This window comes from Mus caroli, unplaced genomic scaffold (assembly GCF_978045245.1).
Source record: "Mus caroli unplaced genomic scaffold, Mus_caroli_1 scaffold_2, whole genome shotgun sequence".
In the NCBI taxonomy this organism is placed as follows: domain Eukaryota; kingdom Metazoa; phylum Chordata; class Mammalia; order Rodentia; family Muridae; genus Mus; species Mus caroli.
In genome coordinates, this window is record NW_028227257.1 from 108,087,442 (window position 1) to 108,111,285 (window position 23,844).

At 45.2% G+C, this 23,844-nt stretch overlaps 1 protein-coding gene across 2 annotated transcripts in view; it reads right to left on the bottom strand.

Moving 5' to 3' along the window:
• Map3k20 (mitogen-activated protein kinase kinase kinase 20) overlaps window positions 1-23,844 on the bottom strand; it is a 158,924-nt gene that overhangs the window by 18,182 nt on the left and 116,898 nt on the right. For both annotated transcript variants that reach the window (XM_021151301.3, XM_029474337.2), the window contains exons 12-16: window positions 21,829-21,873; window positions 20,093-20,123; window positions 19,848-19,987; window positions 14,993-15,055; window positions 13,555-13,647 (exon numbers count right to left, since the gene is read on the bottom strand). In XM_021151301.3, coding sequence (XP_021006960.1) covers window positions 13,555-13,647; window positions 14,993-15,055; window positions 19,848-19,987; window positions 20,093-20,123; window positions 21,829-21,873 — 372 coding nt within the window. The remainder of the gene's footprint in view (window positions 1-13,554; window positions 13,648-14,992; window positions 15,056-19,847; window positions 19,988-20,092; window positions 20,124-21,828; window positions 21,874-23,844) is intronic.

Below are 23,844 nucleotides of genomic sequence, written 5' to 3' on the forward strand. Positions count from 1 at the left end.
TGCAAATCAAGTCTTGTAGGGTTTGGCTAATCTTTCTCTGTTTCTTCCTCCCTAAAACCTGTATGTTTCTACCCTTGCAAGCTTCAGTATTTAGTTACATGTACAAAGACAGGCGGGTGTGCACAGCCCCTCCCCCATGATGGGGCAAGGACGCCCCTATACTGAATTTATAATAAATCCAATATCCATCAGAGTGGAGAAAAGCTCTGCTCTCAGCTGTTCTGGAATTGGCAGAATGCAATGGGTATATGTGTGCACACAGAATCCTTTTCTTGAGACCCTGTTATTTTAGCCATTTTGTCTATCCATTTACAAAAACTATACAATAGTTTTAAAAAAATCCCTATTTGATAGTTTCTATTTATAGTCCTCCAAGGAAGAGCCTGGTGACTCAATTCCACGTATTAAACGCAACGTTTTAATTAAATAAAGGCCTCAGGACAACACAAGCGAGAGGTAGCGGTAAAGGTAGTCTAACAGCCAGAGCAGGAAGAGACTGACCTGCCTCTGGGTGGCAAGGATGCAGCCAGGTGCTCACAGGACAAGGCGTAGGCAAGAAGAGAATAAAACATGCAGGGAGAATCCTCCTGAGACCCCCAGCCTCCCGAGGGACATTGCCAACCTTCTCCAAAGTTCTCCTTACTTTCTCCTGCATCCCAAAAGGAGATCCGAAGCAATGGCCATTTGAAAAGGGTTCCTAGACCTGGACCCAGGTCCCTGTTGAGAACTGGTGGGAGGGGGAGGGGGTGGTGCTGCCACAGCAGGTGATGAGTTCAGGCCTGTAGGAGCACAGCCTCTATCCCATTTCTTCTGTCTTACTGGGGACAGCGACAGATAAGGTCTCTGGGGTGAGGTCTGACGGTTTGGCACCAAAGCAATGGATGACTTCCCAGTAGTCCCTGCTTCACTCTGCTTTTGAATTTTTATGACACAGAGTCTCAGAAGAGCTTGGTGAGAAAAGTACTGGGTGATTTGATAGTTTATCCCTTGGCAAATTGAGCATCAATATTCCTGACTGGTGAGCTGATAAGAGAAATAATAATAAACTCTATGCAGCCGAATATTTCAATAAAAAGCAATGGTTACTGCCCTGGGGAGTGCATGAGTTTCATGAAGCTGCTTTCCTTTATACCAAGCCAAAGGCTTCACAGCACAGCACACAGAGCAGTTTTCACACAAAACAAGAACTGCTGGGGTACAGCATTAACTGATCAAAACCCAACCGGTCACCAATGCACGCACTCGGAGGGGGTGATGTTGCTTTCCAGAAGGAGGCAATGACTGGAGCTGCCCCTTACCAAGTGGGGGTTCTGGACAAGACACTTCATCTCTCTCCTTGGTTGCCTCCTGGGAAGGCTAATTCAGGGCTGCTGTTCCCTACCATGCTCAGTTGAAAACATGGCACTGAAATGTTTGCAAAGTGACTGATGATGGCGGAATGCTTACCAGAGGCATTAGCGACATCTCCTGCCTCTCCCATGGGAGACAAACGAGCTTAGGAAGACCTGATGTCTCCCAATTTGATTGTCATAACTTCTATATATATACAAATACTTACACACACACATACACACATACACAAACATATATATATATATATATACATTTATGTTTCTCTATATATGTATATGTGTGTGTTATTTAAATAAAAAATTAACTTTGATCTTTAGAAATAGTCAAATAGAACGACCCCCATTCTCATTTTATTAAATTGCCAGTATCTTCATTGGCACAAACATACTTTTCCCCCTTCCTGCTAGGTTATTTCAGGATAGGAAATGAAAATGGACGTTTTGCTTGTGGGAGAAGGCCTGGGGTGTGCACAGTGCTGGAGCCTGACAGATCCTGGGTGTCCAGGAGGGAGCAGCAATAAAGACAAAGCTCCTGGACCAGGTGTTACGAGGCCACTTTGGATCCTGGAGAAAAGACACCCATGCAGATATGGATGGTTGCTGAAGGCTCTTTGAATCAGTTTCATAGCATAAACCATTTGGTTGGGAAGCGAAGCAAAGCAAAGTAATTTCATCTGAATTCTTAGGACGGAGGTTGACTTCTCACAGTGAGAGAGGGTCTTTCCTCTGCAGTTGTTCGTAGATAAATCACCTTTTCATCTCTGTTCTTGGTAGGTTTCGAGTTTTTGAGATGGCAGAGCATTTGGAATGACCTCCAAAGACTCATGTTTTGAACATTTTATCCTTAGTTGGTCGTGGTTTTATTTATTTATTATTTTTTTTGAAAGCTGTGGAATGTTTAGAATGTGGGTTCTAACTGTTGGAAGGAAGTCACTAGATATAGGCCTTGGAAGGTTCTATTTGGCCTCTTGTTCCCATGATACCCCTTGCTTCCTGGTCTACCAGGACCTGAGCAGCCTCTATCACAAGCTCCCTGTTAGGAATTGAACTGATGATTGTTGATTTAGTCCCTCATCATGGAATTAAAACCCCCTGAAACCACAGTCCAGAATGCACCTCTCTTCCCTTACGTCATCTGTCAGGCGCTTTGTTACAGCAGTGGAGGTGACCAATACCACTTTTAGCGTATACTTGCCCAATAGTCCTTCTCAAAGGCAAAGAGAAAAAGTTGCTACTATTTTCGAGAAAAGAATCCCTGGCATAGATTATTCCCACTGGTGCCTGTTAGACCATCCTTTTCATTTTATTTGTGAAAGAGAAGCTCACATCAAGCAAAGGGTTTGGGGAGAGTTCAAGACGTCAATGTTGCTTGTGAGCTTTCTCTAGTTATAGAGAAAGCTTGCAAAGGAAGGTGTATGAGAATTCAGCTAACTGGCATTTTGAGGGTTTTTAATCTATTTTTTTAAATAGGTTCTACCTTTAAGGGTCGAGGTAATAAGACTGTATATACTGTAATTTGCACTCAGAGCATGCTTATGAAGAAGTATCTTTTTATTTAGAGTATAGGGTGACATAATGGGGCATGTGAGAACTAGACAGCAATCCATTCTGGCTGACTGTTTTGTTCAAGTTTAGGGACAGAGTAAATGAGTTAGTGCATATACAACAAAACCAAAACCAAACAAACAACAAACAAGCAAAAGCAAGCCATCATTTCTGGCCCTGGCTGTTGTCACCTCATCTAAGACGAGTCACACACTTTGTCTTGTTCTCTGTTTCTTAATCAATGACGACAATATCGTGTCTCATGCATCTGACATAAATTCCAGGGACTTAGGTAAACATTCCCAAAATGCTTAAGATGTTCAGAAAGTCACAAAGATGGGTCGTGTTCATTACATTCAGGTAATTATTTGGCAGTGGCCCATCAGCCATTTCAAACTCATCCCTTTCAAAAAACATTTCCTGACTAGCCCCATGTGAGTCACTTCCTGATACTTGGCACCTGGGCACTACACCCACACACTAAGGTTTCCTTTCTTTTTTTTTTTTTTTTTGAGACAGGGTTTCTCTGTATAGCCCTGGCTGTCCTGGAACTCACTTTGTAGACCAGGCAGGCCTCGAACTCAGAGATCCACCTGCCTCTGCCTCCCAAGTGCTGGGATTAAAGGCGTGCACCACCACGCCTGGCTAAGGTTTCCTTTCAATCTGTTGTTTTCCAACACCATCTCTCCAGCAGCCCAGTTAGAACCCTTTGTCCCATTCCTACCTCTCTTCTCTCCCATCCCATCTCTAGGGAATGTGAGGTTACGTCATGTGTCCCGGGACTCAGAGCACTTCCCCGGCCTGTCCTCATCACCGATAACTTGCTTCTCTACTTGACTCACACTTCTTCCCACACTGGCCTGGCCCTTTCCCAAGTCACCCTCCTCTGCTTCTGAGCAATGTTTTAAACACAGAAACCAGATCTGACTGGCTCTGTGTGACACCTTCCAGATCCTTAGCGTGGCACCGCAGGTGATTCTTTTTGTGGTCACCAGCCCCATCTCTGGCCCTGCTCTCTGTTAAGTCTTCCCAGAGGGGGAAATGCTTGAGTCAGGTCCATGGAAGTGAGCCCAAGAGGAGCTTCCTGTGTTTGCCGGGCTTCATATACACTGGTCCCTCTGCCTCCCACACCTTCTTCCTACTGAACAAATCGAATGGTTCTAAAATGTGAATTTTAGCCTCATTCTACCAGGGAGACTTTAAGACCATCCCCACCCCTCTCTCATCGACAAGCAGACATCTATGCAGTGTGTGTGCATGGACTGTGACATCGGAAAGTTTCATCATTCTGAACCACAGCCACTCACTGGTCCTGCCTATTTCTCCCAAGATGCTCTGGGTTCCTTGTAAGCTACGACTGTACTTTCTGACTTGTGTTCTGAGCATCCAGCACAAAGCCAGTCACACAGTAGGCCCTCAATAAATGTCTGCTGAGTGAATGGGTGAGAGAATTCTGGGTAGGTGACCCATGGACAGCAGACTATCAAGTTATAGGAGCTGATGTGTAACCCAATACTTAAGACATCCGTATTATTATGGTAAGATATAGGTCATTGTATTTATTCTCAAATATCTTCATAGCTTCAAAGCTTTACTAAAAAACATTTTTCAGATTTCCACATTAACGAGTACATATTTTTGCTTGTTAGTAATTGAAATAATAAAATAATTGAATAATAAAAATGGAAAATATTTCTTTTTTTTTTTTTTTTTTTTTCTGTTTCTACCGATTTATTTCTTTTTTTTTTTCTTTTTTTTTTTTTTTAATATTTTTATTACATAATTTCCTCAATTACATTTCCAATACTATCCCAAAAGTCCCCCATAGCGCCCCCCACTTCCCTACCCACCCATTCCCATTCTTTTGGCCCTGGCATTCCCCTATATTGGGGCATATAAAGTTTGCAAGTCCAATGGGCCTCTCTTTCCATTGATGGCCGACTAGGCCATCTTTCGATACATAAGCAGCTAGAGACAAGAGCTCCAGGGTTCCGGTTAGTACATCATGTTGTTCCAACAATAGGGTTGCAGATCCCTTTAGCTCCTTGGGTACTTTCTCTAGCTTCTCCATTGGGAGCACTGTGATACATCCAATAGCTGACTGTGAACATCCACTCCTGTGTTTGCTAGGCCCCGGCATCGTCTCACAAGAGACAGCTATATTTGGGTCCTTTCAGCAAGATCTTGCTAGTGTATGCAATGGTGTCAGCGTTTAGAAGCTGATTATGGGACGGATCCCTGGATACAGCAGTCTCTAAATGGACCATCCTTTCATCACATCTACGAACTTTGTCTCTGTAGCTCCTTCCCTGGGTGTTTTGTTCCCAATTCTAAGAAGGTGCACAGTGTCCACACTTTGGTCTTCATTCTTCTTGAGTTTCATGCGTTTAGCAAATTGTATCTTATATCTTGGGTATCCTAAGTTTTGGGCTAATATCCACTTATCAATGAATACATATTGTGTGAGTTCTTTTGTGATTGTGTTACTTCACTCAAGATGATGCCCTCCAGGTCCATCCATTTGGCTAGGAATTTCATAAATTCATTCTTTTTAATAGCTGAGTAGTACTCCATTGTGTAAATGTACCATAATTTCTGTATCCATTCCTCTGTTGAGGGACATCTGGGTTCTTTCCAGCTTCTGGCTATTATAAATAGGGCTGCTATGAACATAGTGGAGCATGTGTCCTTCTTACCGGTTGGGACATCTTCTGGATATATGCCCAGGAGAGGTATTGCTGGATCCTCCGGTAGTACTATGTCCAATTTTCTGAGGAACCGCCAGACTGATTTCCAGAGTGGTTGTACAAGCTTGCAATCCCACCAACAATGGAGGAGTGTTCCTCTTTCTCCACATCCTCGCCAGCATCTGCTGTCACCTGAATTTTTGATCTTAGCCATTCTGACTGGTGTGAGGTGGAATCTCAGGGTTGTTTTGATTTGCATTTCCCTGATGATTAAGGATGTTGAACATTTTTTCAGGTGCTTCTCTGCCATTCGGTATTCCTCAGGTGAGAATTCTTTGTTCAGTTCTGAGCCCCATTTTTTAATGGGGTTGTTTGACTTTCTGGAGTCCACCTTCTTGAGTTCTTTATATATATTGGATATTAGTCCCTTATCTGATTTAGGATAGGTGAAGATCCTTTCCCAATCTGTTGGTGGTTTTTTTGTCTTATTGATGGTGTCTTTAGCCTTGCAGAAGCTTTGTAGTTTCATGAGGTCCCACTTGTCAATTCTCGATCTTACAGCACAAGCCATTACTGTTCTATTCAGGAATTTTTCCCCTGTGCCCATATCTTCAAGGCTTTTCCCCACTTTCTCCTCTATAAGTTTCAGTGTCTCTGGTTTTATGTGAAGTTCCTTGATCCACTTAGACTTGACCTTAGTACAAGGAGATAGGAATGGATCTATTCGCATTCTTCTACATGTTAACAACCAGTTGTGCCAGCACCATTTGTTGAAAATGCTGTCTTTCTTCCACTGGATGTTTTTAGCTCCCTTGTCGAAGATCAAGTGACCATAGGTGTGTGGGTTCATTTCTGGGTCTTCAATTCTATTCCATTGGTCTATTTGTCTGTCACTATACCAGTACCATGCAGTTTTTATCACAATTGCTCTGTAGTAGAGCTTTAGGTCCGGCATGGTGATTCCACCAGAGGTTCTTTTATCCTTGAGAAGAGTTTTTGCTATCCTAGGTTTTTTGTTATTCCAGATGAATTTGCAGATTGCACTTTCTAATTCGTTGAAGAATTGATTTGGAATTTTGATGGGGATTGCATTGAATCTGTAGATTGCTTTTGGTAAGATAGCCATTTTTACAATGTTGATCCTGCCAATCCATGAGCATGGGAGATCTTTCCATCTTCTGAGATCTTCTATAATTTCTTTCTTCAGAGACTTGAAGTTTTTATTATACAGATCTTTCACTTCCTTAGTTAGAGTCACGCCAAGATATTTTATATTATTTGTGACTATTGAGAAGGGTGTTGTTTCCCTAATTTCTTTCTCAGCCTGTTTATTCTTTGTGTAGAGAAAGGCCATTGATTTGTTTGAGTTAATTTTATATCCAGCTACTTCACCGAAGCTGTTTATCAGGCTTAGGAGTTCTCTGGTGGAATTTTTAGGGTCACTTATATATACTATCATATCATCTGCAAAAAGTGATATTTTGACTTCCTCTTTTCCAATTTGTATCCCTTTGATCTCCTTTTGTTGTCGAATTGCTCTGGCTAGGACTTCAAGTACAATGTTGAATAGGTATGGAGAAAGTGGACAGCCTTGTCTAGTCCCTGATTTTAGAGGGATTGCTTCAAGCTTCTCACCATTTACCTTGATGTTGGCTACTGGTTTGCTGTAGATTGCTTTTATCATGTTTAGGTATGGGCCTTGAATTCCTGATCTTTCCAAGACTTTTATCATGAATGGGTGTTGGATCTTGTCAAATGCTTTTTCCGCATCTAAGGAGATGACCATGTGGTTTTTATCTTTGAGTTTGTTTATATACTGGATTACGTTGATGGATTTCCGTATATTGAACCATCCCTGCATCCCTGGGATGAAACCTACTTGGTCAGGATGGATGATTGTTTTGATGTGTTCTTGGATTCGGTTAGCAAGAACTTTATTGAGGATTTTTGCATCAATATTCATAAGGGATATTGGTCTGAGGTTTTCTATCTTTGTTGGGTCTTTTTGTGGTTTAGGTATCAGAGTAATTGTGGCTTCATAGAATGAGTTGGGTAGAGTACCTTCTGTTTCTATTTTGTGGAATAGTTTGTGAAGAACTGGGATTAGATCTTCTTTGAAGGTCTGATAGAACTCTGCACTAAACCCATCTGGTCCTGGGCTTTTTTTAGTTGGGAGACTATTAATGACTGCTTCTATTTCTTTGGGGGATATAGGGCTGTTTAGATCATTAACCTGATCTTGATTCAACTTTGGTACCTGGTATCTGTCTAGGAACTTGTCCATTTCATCCAGGTTCTCCAGTTTTGTTGAGTATAGCCTTTGGTAGAAGGATCTGATGGTGTTTTGGATGTCTTCAGGATCTGTTGTTATGTCTCCTTTTTCATTTCTGATTTTGTTAATTAGGATGCTTTCCCTGTGCCCTCTAGTGAGTCTGGCTAAGGGTTTATCTATCTTGTTGATTTTCTCAAAGAACCAGCTCCTTGATTGGTTGATTCTTTGAATAGTTTTTCTTGTTTCTACTTGGTTGATTTCACCCCTGAGTTTGATTATTTCCTGCCGTCTACTCCTCTTGGGTGAATTTGCTTCCTTTTGTTCTAGTGCTTTTAGGTGTGTTGTCAAGCTGCTAATGTGTGCTCTCTCTAGTTTCCTTTTGGAGGCACTCAGAGCTATGAGTTTTCCTCTTAAAAATGCTTTCATTGCGTCCCATAAGTTTGGGTATGTTGTGGCTTCATTTTCATTGAACTCTAAAAAGTCCTTAATTTCTTTCTTTATTCCTTCCTTGACCAAGGTATCATTGAGAAGAGTGTTGTTCAGTTTCCACGTGAAGGTTGGCTTTCTATTATTTATTTTGTTATTGAAGATCAGCCTTAGTCCATGGTGATCTGATAGGATGCATGGGACAATTTCAATATTTTTATATCTGTTGAGGCCTGTTTTGTGACCAATTATGTGGTCAATTTTGGAGAAGGTACCATGAGGTGCTGAGAAGAAGGTATATCCTTTTGTTTTAGGATAGAATGTTCTGTAGATATCTGCCAGATCCATTTGATTCATAATTTCTCTTAGTTTCACTGTGTCCCTGTTTAGTTTCTGTTTCCATGATCTGTCCATTGGTGAAAGTGGTGTGTTGAAGTCTCCCACTATTATTGTATGAGGTGCAATGTGTGCTTTGAGATTTACTAAAGTTTCTTTAATGAATGTGGCTGCCTTTGTATTTGGAGCATAGATATTCAGGATTGATAGTTCCTCTTGGAGGATTTTACCTTTGATGAGTATGAAGTGTCCCTCCCTGTCTTTTTTAATGACTTTGGGTTGGAAGTCAATCTTATCAGATATTAGAATGGCTACTCCAGCTTGTTTCTTCATGCCATTTGCTTGGAGAATTGTTTTCCAGCCTTTCATTCTGAGGTAGTGTCTATCCTTTTCTCTGAGATGAGTTTCCTGTAAGCAGCAAAATGTTGGGTCTTGTTTGTGTAGCCAGTTTGTTAGTCTATGTCTTTTTATCGGGGAGTTGAGTCCATTGATATTAAGAGATATTAAGGAAAAGAAATTGGTGTTTCCTGTTATTTTTGATGTTAAAGTTGGCATTTTGTTCTTGTGGCTGTCTTCTTTTAGGTTTGTTGAGGGATTACCTTCTTGTTGTTTCTAGGGCGTGGTTCCTGTCCTTGTATTGGTTTTTTTCTGTTATTATCCTTTGAAGGGCTGGATTCGTGGAGAGATAATGTGTGAATTTGGTTTTGTCGTGGAATACTTTGGTTTCTCCATCTATGTTAATTGAGAGTTTGGCTGGGTATAGTAGCCTGGGCTGGAATTTGTGTTCTTTTAGTGTCTGTATAACATCTGTCCAGGATCTTCTGGCTTTCATAGTCTCTGGTGAAAAATCTGGTGTAATTCTGATAGGCTTGCCTTTATATGTTACTTGGCCTTTTTCTCTTACTGCTTTTAGTATTCTATCTTTATTTAGAGCATTTGTTGCTCTGATTATTATGTGTCGGGAGGTATTTCTTTTCTGATCCAGTCTATTTGGAGTTCTGTAGGCTTCTTGTATGTTCATGGGCATCTCTTTCTTTAGATTTGGGAAGTTTTCTTCTATAATTTTGTTGAAGATGTTTGCTGGTCCTTTGAGTTGAAAATCTTCATTCTCATCCACTCCTATTATCCGTAGGTTTGGTCTTCTCATTATGTCCTGTATTTCTTGGATGTTTTGAGTTAGGATCTTTTTGCATTTTCCATTTTCCTTGATTGTTGTGCCGATGTTCTCTATGGAATCTTCTGCACCTGAGATTCTCTCTTCCATCTCTTGTATTCTGTTGCTGATGCTTGCATCTATGGTTCCAGATTTCTTTCCTAGGGTTTCTATCTCCAGTGTTGCCTCATTTTGGGTTTTCTTTATTGTGTCTACTTCCCTTTTTAGGTCTAGTATGGTTTTGTTCATTTCCATCATCTGTTTGGATGTGTTTTCCTGTTTTTCTGTAAGGACTTCTACCTGTTTGATTATGTTATCATGTTTTTCTTTAAGGATTTGTAACTCTTTAGCAGTGTTCTCCTGCAATTCTTTAAGGGATTTTTGTGCTTCCTCTTTATTGTCTTCTTCCTTTTTAGCAGTGTTCTCCTGCATTTCTTTAAGTGTGTTATTAACGTCCTTCTTGAAGTCCTCTATCATCATCAGGAGATATGCTTTTAAATCCGTGTCTAGCTTTTCCGGTGTGTTGGGGTGCCCTGGACTGGGTGAAGTGGGGGTGCTGGGTTCTGATGATGGTGAGTGGTCTTGGTTTCTGTTAGTAAGATTATTACGTTTACCTTTCGCCATCTGGTAATCTCTGGGGTTAGTTGTTATCGTTGTCACTATTTAAAGATTGGAGCAGAAGCTGTGTTCCACTCACCAGCAGTCCCAAAATCCTGCGGCGGGGGTCGTGGGTAGCTGGCGGGTGTCAGGCAACCCTGCGCTCCCGCTACCCTGGCGCTGATCCGGCCGGGTGAGGCCTGTGGCCCTACTCAGGCTGGTTTCTGCTTCCCTAACTAATGCAGTCTCAGGTCCCGCGCAATTGGATTGGAGCAGAAGCTGTGCTCCCCTCACCAGAAGTCTTAAGATCCTGTGGCGGGTGTTGTGGGCAGTTGGCGAGTGTCAGCAGACCCTGCGCCCCAGCTGCTCAGGTGCTTTTCTGACCGGAAGAGGCTTGTGGCCCTGTGTGGGCCGGATTTCTCTCTCCCCAACCAGAGCAGTCTCAGGTCCCGCGTGATTGGACTGGAGCAGAAGCTGTGTTCCACTCACCAGCAGTCCCAAAATCCTGTGGCGGGGGTCGTGGGTAGCTGGCGGGTGTCAGGCAACCCTGCGCTCCCGCTACCCTGGCGCTGATCCGGCCGGGTGAGGCCTGTGGCCCTACTCAGGCTGGTTTCTGCTTCCCTAACTAATGCAGTCTCAGGTCCCGCGCAATTGGATTGGAGTAGAAGCTGTGTTCCACTCACCAGCAGTCCCAAAATCCTGCGGCGGGGGTCGTGGGTAGCTGGCGGGTGTCAGGCAACCCTGAGCTCCCGCTACCCCGGCGCTGATCCAGCCGGATGAGGCCTGTGGTCCTACTCAGGCCGGTTTCTGCTTCCCTAACTAATGCAGTCTCAGGTCCCGCGCAATTGGATTGGAGCAGAAGCTGTGCTCCCCTCACCAGAAGTCTTAAGATCCTGTGGCGGGTGTTGTGGGCAGTTGGCGAGTGTCAGCAGACCCTGCGCCCCAGCTGCTCAGGTGCTTTTCTGACCGGAAGAGGCTTGTGGCCCTGTGTGGGCCGGATTTCTCTCTCCCCAACCAGAGCAGTCTCAGGTCCCGCGTGATTGGACTGGAGCAGAAGCTGTGTTCCACTCACCAGCAGTCCCAAAATCCTGCGGCGGGGGTCGTGGGTAGCTGGAGGGTGTCAGGCAACCCTGCGCTCCCCGCTACCCTGGCGCTGATCCGGCCGGGTGAGGCCTGTGGCCCTACTCAGGCTGGTTTCTGCTTCCCTAACTAATGCAGTCTCAGGTCCCGCGCAATTGGATTGGAGCAGAAGCTGTGCTCCCCTCACCAGAAGTCTTAAGATCCTGTGGCGGGTGTTGTGGGCAGTTGGCGAGTGTCCGGAAAATATTTCTTTATTTGAAATCTCTCTTGACAAGTCTCTCTCAAGGAAGTTCTCTCTCTCTCTCTCTACCTACCTATAAATCATAAAAAGTTACTGTATTGTGAGGAAAGCTATAAGCTTATAAGCTTATAAGCTTGTCACAGAATTGAGGCTAGATTGTAACATACAACTTGGTTGCTACTGGGCAGACTTGAGTGTGTGGCAGGGTTAAAACAGGGTTCTCACTGTTGCTAGTAAGAGGGGAACTTCATCTTTTGTCCTTATTCTTCTTGTTTCTAACAAGAATGAGTGTCTAGTGACCAATGTACAGGAGAAGCTTTCCTTTAGTGATATGTTATGGCCAAAATCGAGGACATAAAGGGTCCCCTTTCCTAAGCATCAGTGCATCAACACGCCTGCAGTGCTGCAGGCAGAACATTTCCTGAAGTCTCAGGTGAAACCCGACACTCAGGACTTAGAGTCATTCCCAGTTCCCGAGCACAAGAACCCACAACTGGCTTGAGAGAAGTTGGGTTTTATTAAGCGATGGCCTGGAAACCAGCCAGGCCTGTCCAACCCTTCCCCAGCCACAAGCTACAGGTTCAAGAAGTTAGAATATAAGTCCGTTAGCAAAGCAAAAGTACAAGTTATGTAGTAAAAAGCTGGGGCTAGAGAAATGGCCCAGAGGTTATCAGCATTTGCTATTTTTCCAGAGGACCTGAGTTCAATTCTCAGCATCCACATCAGGTGGTTCACAACCTTCTCTAACTTTAGCTCCAGGGTTCTAATACCCTCTTGTAGACTCTAAAGCACATGTAGACAGACACAGACACAGACACAGACACAGACACACACACACACACACACACACCAAAACCCCAAACCAATTCTTAATTCTCCATTTTCTGGCTATGTAGCTCTTGGAAGGCAAGGTAATTATCCCCTCACAGGCTCAGTGGCCACATTTGCAAACTGGGGAAGAGACACATTCACATGTCAGCACTGCCATGACTCATCTTCATTGTCAACTTGACTAGATTTGGAATCCCCTTAAGAGACATTGGTCTGTGTCTCCGGGTATGTTTATGAAGGCATTTCCAGAGAGATTTAACCATGGATGGAAGACCCACCCTGATGTGAACTGCATTGTCAAGGGAGAGCTCCCAGACTGAATTAAAATATCCCAGTGTTAGCACACATTCTCTCTCTGCTTTTGAGTGTGGCTGCAGTGTAGCTAGCTCGCACCGTGTCTCGCCACCACTTATTCCCACCGTGATGAGCTATGTCCCTTCCTAAACCACGAGTCCAGATAATCCTTCTTCCTTAAATCACTTCTGTCAGGGTTCCCTTGTAGCAATGTGACACATAGTAGAGCATAGACAGTTAAGAAGCTATTAGTGATTTACAGGGATCTGAAGTAACATACGCTCATGGAGAGTTCAGCTCACATGCCACCTAGGCAGCGCCCGCCCCCAGCCCTCCAGGCTGACAGTGTAGGCCTCACTGGATGAGTACAGGCCAAACGTCCTGCTGCCCTGTTTAGATCTGATAACCCAGATCTCCACTTCCATTCTCAATGTGGCTTTATTCTCCTTTTCCTCAAGAGTCAGGAGCCAGAAAGCAGAATAAGCAATGGCCAAGACTCATACTGCCCGTGCGTGACTCTGTGCAACCCTGAGAGTTTGGGCTGTCTCCCCCAGTATTCTCTTTCTGATGGAGATTATACATTTCTTGGGTTGGATTCCAGAGGCCGGTAGCAGCCTGTCAGCCCATTTCAGTTCAGGTCTACACTTCTAGTCACAATCATGTTACCAGGTGGTTGGGGCTCGTGTATAAAACCACAGAGTTACAGATCGAAAATGCCCAAAGGACTTGCAACACGTTACCTGGGGGCCAGTTCCTGGCTTCAAATGAAAACCAAAAACAAGTTCAAGGTTCACTATTTTTTCCTCATTTTCTTCAGGTTCCCCTCCTGAATCCTGAAATAGAAAAGCAGATATCATTATTAGAGATGGTATTTTTCCCTCTGAGTTTCCATATAACGTAGGTAGTTTTCCTTTTACCCCTAGCACAGGAAAGGGCCCACCAGGCCCCTCCTGCTCAGTCCACACTTCCTGGTTAGTGCAGCTCCAGGTTCTGACTGTTCATGGGTCCCTGGTCCTGAAACCCCTGCCCACATTTCTGCAGCTCTTCCCTAGATCCTGGTGTTAATGGGGTTTTCCCAGTCTACTCTATCATCAAGCTTCTATTAGATTAAGATACATGCTGTAACTCAAAGCTGAAAGCAAGAGAAAACACAGAGCTTTAAGACCTTTGCTGAATGGTTTATCTTAGGCTTTTCCAAGCAGTGTCGCTGACGTGGCTTCCTGGATGCACCTGGCATTGTGCACTTTATTCTGAAGTGCATTTTGCACTAGATCTGGGATGAGACTTTGGGCTGAGAATTTTAAAATACTCAAGGTGCTTGTATACTCTTCCCAGACAGGAACACTGCAGCTTCTCCACTGTCCGTGGACTGAGAGACCCAAGGGCTGAGAGATGAGAAGCCGAGGCTGTGGATGAATTAGCACAGCTCTGGGTACTGACTGTAAGTAGTCATTTTATAATGAAGTGTGTCATGTACCCTGAGGCTAAACTCACAACAGCACAGTAAGCACAGCGCTCTCTCATTGTGTTTCCCACAGTTTCAGTGATCTGCAGTCAACTCTGGTCCAAAAATATGATATAAAAGTTGTAAATAGAAACAATTCACAAGTCTTAAAATAACTTTTAATAAGTAAACTGTTATTTTACTACTCGTTATTGTTAATCTCTCACTGTGCCCAGTTTATATATTAAACTCTATCACGGGCATGTTTGCACAAGAGAAAGCAGTATATATGGGGTTGGGTGCTGATCTCAGCCACAGGCATCTGCAGGGGTGCAGGGATGCATTGCTAAGGACAAGGAGGGGGACTGCTGTTTAATGTTCTACAAGTAATAACCCTCCACCTCCAGGGCAACCCAGGCCTCTGCTGCGTGACTTCCTTTAGTAACTTAAAAGGTAGAGAAAGGACTCCAGAATCAGGCATGAGGCCAAAGGCCTTCACCTACGATGTTAGTGAGGAGTGCTATTCTTATCTGGAATGTGTTGTTAATATTTCAAAGTGTGGGGAACAAATGCATGTCATTTATACACACGAAGTCTTCAAAGGGTCTTTTGTTGGACAGATGTCATTAAATTTCACTTCAAACAACAGTTCCAGACATCAGCAAATTTGGGTGCGGACAATGGCAGGTGCCTATGGCAATAAAAGCAGCCTTCAGGAAGGGAACCTCTCTTACCTTAATCAGTGGTGGGAAGTGAAACAGGTTCAGGTAATCGTGGGTTAGCTTCTCAATAGCTGACTGCAAGGAGGAAAAATCACGTGACTTTATTAATGCTTTGATGATAGCAAAGAGGAGTAAAATTATTGCACATATAGAAAAACATGATTCTTTATGTAGTTTATAGACTATCTTGGGGATGGTAACATCAACCATTGGTTGAGCATATGTCTGATTGTCAAAGTCATGATAGCAGTTTGTCATCATTTAAAGGAACAGGCGTGGCTACTTTAGAGCTATTAAACCACAGCCCATTCGGCTCCTCCACAGGTAAGGCCCTCCAGGCCCCTACTGTTTGTGCTCACTTCTTAGTCAACCTAGCTCCTAGTTCCAACTGTTAAGGGATCCTTGGCCCTGAAGTCCCTGCCCACACTTCTCCCGTTGTCCTGACTCTAGGCGCTAGCAGGCAAGCAGTCTCCTGACCATCAGACCTGAGTCTACACTCCTACTTAAGGAAGTGATTCCAAATGCACAAATCTGTGCAAAAGAGAGACAAAGTGAAAATTCAGAACAGCCTGTCTCCTCCCCAAATTCCTTATCACATAGTAAGAGACTCTAGGGAAATGACCCCAAAGAACTCCTAGCAAAGAATTCAAGAATAGGATTAAAACTATGTTCAGACAACTCAAGATAAAAGGCGAGAGACGAATGAAGTAACAAGGCCAATATAAGCTACGAAAATAGAATTCAGTTTTAAAACAATGGATGAGAAAAAGCCAAGCTGAAATGACGCTGGAAGTGAAACCTCCACTAAGCCAGTCAGGGATGTTAGACCTCAGGGTATGCAATAAATAAAGCTGCCAGACAGGGATGTTAGACCTCAGGGTATGCAATAAATAAAGCTGCCAGACAGGGATGTTAGACCTCAGGGTATGCAATAAATAAAGCTGTCCTTCAGACCTGAGCTGGGTAGGGCAAGTTAGTGCTCCAGCATTTACCATATGGACAGAAGGGGAACTTAGGAGCAAAGCCATCAGCGAGGCTGTGGCCTCATCATGCACCAGTTCACCGCTAGGGGGCACCGAGACTCATAGAGAGGACACTTTAGATCAGCAGTTCTCAACCCTTGGGCAGTGACCCCTTTGTGGAAAGGGGTGGTGGGTGTCAAACAACTCTTTCAGAAGGAATGCATATCAGATACCCCGCATTTTAGATATTTACATTACGATCCATAACCATAGCAAAATTATAGTTATGAAATAGCAGTGAAATAATTTTATGGTTGGGCGGGGGAGGTCACCACAGCATGGGGAGCTGTATTAAAGGGTCTCAGAGTTAGGAAGGTTGAGAATCACTGCTTTAGATGACAAGGCTGGGAGTATTTACTGGCTCTTACTCAGCTTCTCAGGGAACTGATCATGTAGAAAAGAGCGCCAGCCCAGGAAAAGTGGATGTATCTTATTATTATTTTTTCTCCTAAAGCAAAACAAATCTTCTAACAATGTATCGAACACTTCTGGGATGCTTAGCTTTTGTCTTGGTACCCTGCTCCTTCACAGGAAGCTCAGGGGAGACAGGTTCAGCGGGAGGGATCCTGGGCAAAGGGATGGTGGATACCCTGTGCCAGCCCGCAGTTTTATCACCTCCTCTTAGGTGACAGACTCGGTCACATGATGACTGTACCTTTCAGTGACAGAACAGGGACAGGGGATAGCTTCTCACAGGCAGCGTGTGCATGCAAGCAGTGACCAGGAGGAACGCCTCTGGTCTGGAATGCCCATCGTGCTCTCATTCCAAAGCCCATTCACACCGGAACCATCTGCACACAGAACCAGTTACAACACCCTCCATCCCTCCATCTCTCCCTCTCACGGAAATTTATTTTCTTGGGTCAGAGTCTCTCCCTGCCCAGTGCTCACCCAGTAGGCTAGGCTGGTTGGTTCTGGGGCCTCAGGCACCTGCTGGTCTCTGCTTCCCTACACTAGGGTTACACACACATAGCAACATGCCTGGATTTTTGCAGAGTTTTACTCAGGCTATGGGAATTGAACCCAGGTCCTTATGCTTGTATGGTAAGCACGTTACCTTCGGGGCTGTTTCTTCCAGCCTGTATTATTTTTTAATGGGGTGAAATTGAGTACCATAAAAGCAGCCGTTTCCAAGTGTTTCCTCCAGCTGCATCTACTGCCTTCACAGGGTTGTGCAGTCCTTTCTTCTCCAGTGTTTTCCAAACATCACCCTCCAGGGACTGTGACACTCATTAAACAACCACTACCCCTTCCCTCCTTGTCCCACTCACTGGCAACTGCCACCTCTAAGATATGTTATTCTGGATATGCATAGCCACAGAATATCACTGTGGCCCTCCACGTCTGTCTTTCAAGTGAGCACCACTGCCAGGCTCATCCATGCAACAGCACATGCTCGAATCTTACTGTGTCCTCCTTCACCAACAGCTTCGCCGACCTCCTTTATTCTCTGTCCCCATTTCTGCTAAGGAGCCAGGCAGGCCCCATTTCTTGCCTGTTTTAACGGCCTCCCTGGAGTTTTAAACCCAGCTTCTCCTCCCTACTCCACGGTAAAACTCCCAGAAGCCAAGTCAGCTCTCAAGGCTCTCTCCAGCTCTGGTCACATCCCAGACGTCCAGCCCGAAGCTGGAAGTAGTTCAGGGGCTGGGCCACCTCACTCCACCTCTGCTAACCCCAGGTCTGCTCCAGCCTCACACTTCCACCAGACCAGCAAGCCACCCACAACTCCTCTGAACACAGGCAGCCCACTTCTGTAGCTCTCTGTGCTCCACCACTCCCCTTCTGATGCTTCCTTGTTCCCAGCTCCAGCTCCACGTACCCCTCATCCCTATCAGGGGACCTCACCTCTCCATCTCTGTCCACTGGTCAAGATAACAGACTGTCCCTTTTCTTCCAACTGCCTGTAAGAAGTATGACTGTGTTTTATCTCTTCTCTGGGATGTAAATTCCTTAAGGGCAGGGTGATTCTTTGAACTTCCACAGACCCAGCCTTGCAAGCAGACATGCACTGAATTTGATGAGCCATACATGGTTAGCTGGGATATTACTTGTCCAGTAACACCAACCAGCATAGATGGGGCACTTTTGTTATCCTGGCTATGCCAGGAATATTTAATCACTTCTGGCTTGGTAAAGTATCACAGCTTACAACTGCTTTCCCCTCTGGCTGATTCTCGAAGAAAGTTGGTAAAGGCGGAAGAGGGTAAGGGCAAGTGGGAGTATCTTAGCATCTGCTACACAGGACAAGATTTACAAAGTTTTGTCTTTGGGAGCTCAGATACCTCTGTACTGAGAGTCTCCCTCACAGCCCCCTGCCCCCACCAATTGATGTTTATGCATGTGTCTTCTTGTCCCCCTTGTAGGGGAAGACAGCATGGTCCTGCTTTGTCTTGCGGATGGTGGGTTAGTGTTCAGCCATTGTCCCAAGAGACTGTTGCCAGGGGACTATAGACATGTTCTTACATGGGCCTGGGCTCTCTGGAACAATGTGAATGAATGGTTCTCTCTGGACTTAACTGGGGCAGCCATAGAGTGAGGTGCTCCAAGTAAAGGGGGATTTGTTGACATGGCTTTGGGGGAGGTATGGATTTGGAAGAGCTGTGTTCCTTTTACCTCCTGTCCCATCTAATCTGTATACATTCCTCCATCCATTCATCCATCATCCATCCAACCATTCATATGTCCATCCATCCATCCATCCATCCATCCATCCATCCATCCATCCATCCATCCATCTGTCCATCCATCCTAGGATTGGGATTTGAGGAGCAATTTGATTTTGCAGGAGAGATAGGGGACATAGCTTACTACACAGCTCAGGCTGGCCTTGAACTTGCAATTCTCCTGCCAGGACTGTAGGCATAAAGTCTATCTTACATCCTATAAGGTCTCTTTTGAAACATATTTCTAATAAAATTATCCTATAGATGTCTGTATTTGTTACAACATTAGAGTAGTTATCTAGAAAGCCAAACAAAGGGCTCTGGTTCCTGGGTACAAAACTGTGTACACTACCTCAGTGCTGTTCCACTGGGGTCCAGCCCCAGCTCTGCTCTGGGCTAAATTGTGGAAGTAAAGCAACAGCAATGAAAACAGGGTTAGTCTGAAAACTTTCCAGACTAACGTCTGGAGGGATGTTAGGGTTTTCTGGAGTGTTTTCAGACTTCAGAAGTATGCATAGTGTTTGTCGTATGACAGAGATTACACATGTGGCATATACTCTCCTGTGACTTGGGTGCTGGCAGTGCCTTTGAGTTAATTTGGGCTGTACACAAGTTCCAGGCTCCTTGTGGATTCCTTGAGAATGTCTGCCTCCCCAGCTCTCAGTGGGCTGAGTGGCCTCCTGCTAGTCCTGGGTATGGCGGTTGCTCTAGGTCTCACCCTACCTTAGTTCCAGTTGTCTGGGCCACTAAGCTCCCTCCTTGTTCTGGTTTCCCCCAAAGCCCAACCCCCAGCGAAGCTTCTTCCTACACACCTCCAGTGCAAATCCTTCTCCTGGGGTCTGCCCACATCCTGGGTCCCTCTCCTTTGTGGCATCTCTCTCAGGTGTCATTGTACAGAATAGTATATTTCACTTTCCCCCTAGACTAGAGGCTTCCTGGCATTACACCAGTGTCACACCATTTAACCCAGGTAACGGCTGCTGTGCTAGGCTAACCTGTTTGCTGTGGGCTTTTGAGGTGGGAACAGGGGCAGCCTGGGTGCGACAGCTAGTTAGGGCCAAGCCTGAAGGTATCTCAGCACCTCACATCCTACAGCATGATGCTCTCCTCTCTATGTGTTAACACGTGGGCCAGCATCCATCACATGCTCAGTTGACTTATTGATGTTCTCCTACCACGTACCTTAAAGTGAATGATGTGTCCCTTGGAGACAATGCCCATGTCTTTCAGATCTTCCTCTTCCAGAAGCAGCAACCGCTTGCCTGTGATGTTGTTCTCCTTAAACAAACTTGCATATCCACTCATCTCTACTGAAGACTCGCCTGGGGGAGAAGGGCAGAGGGCAGGGAATGAGACTCAAGCACAGCCGCAACAAAGTTAGCTCCACAGATACAAAGTGGGGAGGGGGGAGGGCTTATTCTACTTGCCTTTTCTGACGAGCTGTTGAACCCAAAAATACTGTGGAGAGAGGACACACATGGTTTGGGAAGTTCACACACAGGCAGTAGACATTCTTAACGATTACAGTCTCCCATAGATTCTGATGTTTCTAACTGAACCACAGAGGAAAGATGGAAGCGCTCTCTTGGTAGTTTTAAAGCCTCAAGCTTTCCAATTGGAGATATTCCTCCCGTAGGGGGATTGGGCAGCTGGGACACGTCTGAGGGTGAGAGTTTACATCTTTCCTAGAGGTGCCGCTATAATGACTTTTTCACTCACTCGTGCAGGTGGGGATTGCCATGGTATTTTTTTTTTTCAGGAACTGTATAAGCAACAAGGACCACACAGCAGTGGACAGAGAGATGGGACAAATGATGTCCCCTGCTAGGCCTGTCAGGTCATGGCAGCCACATGGGGTGACAGGCAAAACATAGTTCTTTCTGTGTCCACTGAGGTGGTTACACCCAGAGATCTCTTGGCCTTGAATATCACTGGGCCCCTGTTTACTGGTGGCCTAACATTGCCTTGGTGAAGATACACAGAGGAGAGGCTGGATGCAGTCATTCTGATTCCCTGGGTCCCTTGACAATGGACTTTTAGCCAAATGGCATGGGAGCCACTCGACCTGGCAGCACAAACTGAGACTGGCTCTAGAACCCAGATCTTTCAAATCTACCTCTTTCCAAAGGAGGTGATGGGCCATCCCTGTAGCTGGGGGGGGAAGCAATTATGTACAGGGCTGGCAAGAGGCTTGGCTTCTAGGGTTCTGGGAACGAGAAACAGGAAGCTGGCACCCGGCTTCTTTACTTTGTGGAGTCTATGCTGCTGCCAAATGCTAAAGGAAGATCCAAAGGGCAGAGAGGCATGCCCCAACCCCACACCAGGCTGAGCTGGAGAACAGATCTGGAATTTCTACTGATGAGCCTTTTTCTTGAGATAGCTTGCTTGGGGTGGCTGTCTCCCTAGGGTGGAGCCCGTTCTTGGCAGCCCTACCTAGCACTCCATCTTCACATTCCTCTTCATTTAATGATGCCCTTGAGCTTGTAAAATGGACCTGGACAGGCACAGGCTCTGAGGGATCTCTCTCTCTCTCTCATCAGCACTCCTCAAAACCATTTCCCATTAAGGAAGCAGATCTGGAGACAGAATTGGCTACATGGGATTGTTCTTCAGGGAGTCTACCAGAGCTGCATGTAGCCCTTCTTTCGGACTTAAGTATCCTGCCTCCTGCAATGTCAGATTATGGGGAATGCTCTGTCCATTCCTCTTGGGGTAGGCCTGAGCAAGGAGGGCAGTTAAGCATTTTGTCATTTAAAGAGCAGGCCTGAGGTGGGAGAGGGAACCTGTGCAGAAAGCTCCAGGCTGTCCTTGTCTCTCTCCTCCATGCGCAAGTCGTCAGCTGGCAATGTAGGGAAGTTTAAGCATCTTTTCAAGTATGTGTATTTGACACTGAGGATCACGGCTTTTATCTTGTTGGTGGTGTACTGCATTCTGGAGTATTTCCACAGCCAGTGAGGAGGATAGGCCTCCTAAGGCTGGAAGACATAGTCGCTTTTACCACGGAGTCCTTATTTTCAATCTCTATTAGATTAGTTATGCAAAAAGAGGAGTTTGTTGATTTCTGCTAGATAGGCCCAGATCTTTCTAACCGCATTTCTAAACTTGTGGCAAATCTGTCAGCTTCCTACCCAGATCTAAAGAGGCATTAACAGAAGCGGCTTACCACATCATCTTCAGTCCACGCACCAATCTCAAAGGAAGGCAGCAGCTGCGTGGGAGATATGAAGGAAATGAAAAGAGGGAAGCAAGATTATCCTTGCATTTGGTTTGTCTTCTCAGCTCCCCTGCCGCTCTGCCCTGCTTCCTGCTTCTGCTTGCATGTTAGGCTCGAGAGGAAAACAGTTCCCTCACTTCTCAGAGCCAGTCCATGGGATGCTGAGCCCAGCAGCAACAACCCATTCCACCTTGTGAGCAGCTGTTTTAGAGGGACGTGGTACAAGTTGGTGTAGTCTTCTTTGGCAGGAATGGCTTTACAGCCCACAACATCATCAGCTATCAGAGCAGCCTTAGAATTCTCAGCCAGCAGTAGGATAATGCAATAATTTACTATCCAAGCAACCCTAAGTAGCCAGGTGACTTATTTTGCCTGTTCTCACAGGGGGATTCCAGGGCTTAAACATCTGACTTGCATAGAGGAAACAGGATATGTGAGGCTGGAACTGTTCACAGGCATCCGGTTACTCTAACACAGACTAAAACATGTATCCCTATCAGGGAGATGGGGATTTGAAGAGAACTTTAGCCTGTGCTGGAGAAATTTTCACATCAGTACATCCCACAGTTACGGGCTAAATAGCAAATGCTCCCATAACTTGAAAAGGCCCATGTCCTGTGGGCTAGGGTGTGGTATAGCCATTAGCTTCAACTAGCTTGAGTTGTCAAAATGATTCATGAGAGACTATGCAAAAGTACCACCCAATCTCTGTTACAAACAGCACTTACTGTATACCCACAGGCTCAACTGCTAGGAGAGGCAGAGTCCCTATAAGGAATTTTACTAGAACTGAGTGAAATGTGTGTGGATTATATTTGAGAGAAGCCACCTTTATCATTTTTTTTTCTTTAAGTTCCTAACTCACAATACTTGGTATGTCTGCATGGGCACACACACACACACACACACACACACACACACACACACACAGGTACATGCATTGTACACAAAAGCTAAAGGACAACTTGGGTGTCATTCCTCGGGTACTACTCACTGGGCTGGAACTCACCAACTAGGCTGGGCTGGTTCTGAGCTTCAGAGACCTATGTGCCTGTCTGCCCCTAGCATAGGGTATAAGTGCATGCCACAGCAATGGGCTTCTTGTGTACATTCTGGTGCTGGACTCAGGTCCTCTTCTATGCAAAGCGAGGATTTTACCAACCACATTCTCTATCTCGCCCTGCGGGCTTAACCTTTACTGTACTACCTTACAGAATGAATACAATTGTAGGATGCATGTATTCAGTCTTCTCAGTGTGACAGGCACAAAGACCCATGTTCCATAGCATACGGCAGGGGAATGGAAGGCAAGTGGGCTGAGCTGGGGATTGCAGACCCAGGGGTGAGGTGGGGTAGGGTGGGGTGGGGTTGTGGTAGAAGAAAAGGCAAGGAAGAGGGAGTAGGTGAGACACTGGCCATGGGGGATGAAGTGGGTGTGGCATGTTCACTTAGACTAGAGGATGGAGTGAGCTTGTGTTGGAGGAAAAAGAGAAAGAAGCTGATTCTGGGTGTGGTGAACATATTTTATTATGGTAGACCCTCTTGCTAAAACACCAACATGGGCGTGCAGACCTTGAGTGCTACATCTAGGCTGCAAGGACATAAACCGTGTATTCGAGTCAATGATATTCTCCCCATACTCTGCTGCTCCTGTGCTTTCTCTGGAGCACCCGAGCTGCGACGGCATCACTAAGCACACTCACCTGCTTTAATAACGTGGATGGGTGACTGGAGGAGGAACATCTAAAGTTGATCGCCATCAAAGAAAACACATGGCAAGCTCTACTTCTTCAAAGGGCAGCTGTGTCCAGCTGCAGAAACATGCCATCATCTTTGCCCATTACAGACACAAATGTGGAATGAGAGACAGCCGGACACTAGTATAGCTGGTCTTTATAGGATGTCAGTGCATGTGTGAATGTGGTGTGGTGTGGTGTGTGTGTGTGTCTCGCGCATGTGTGTGCA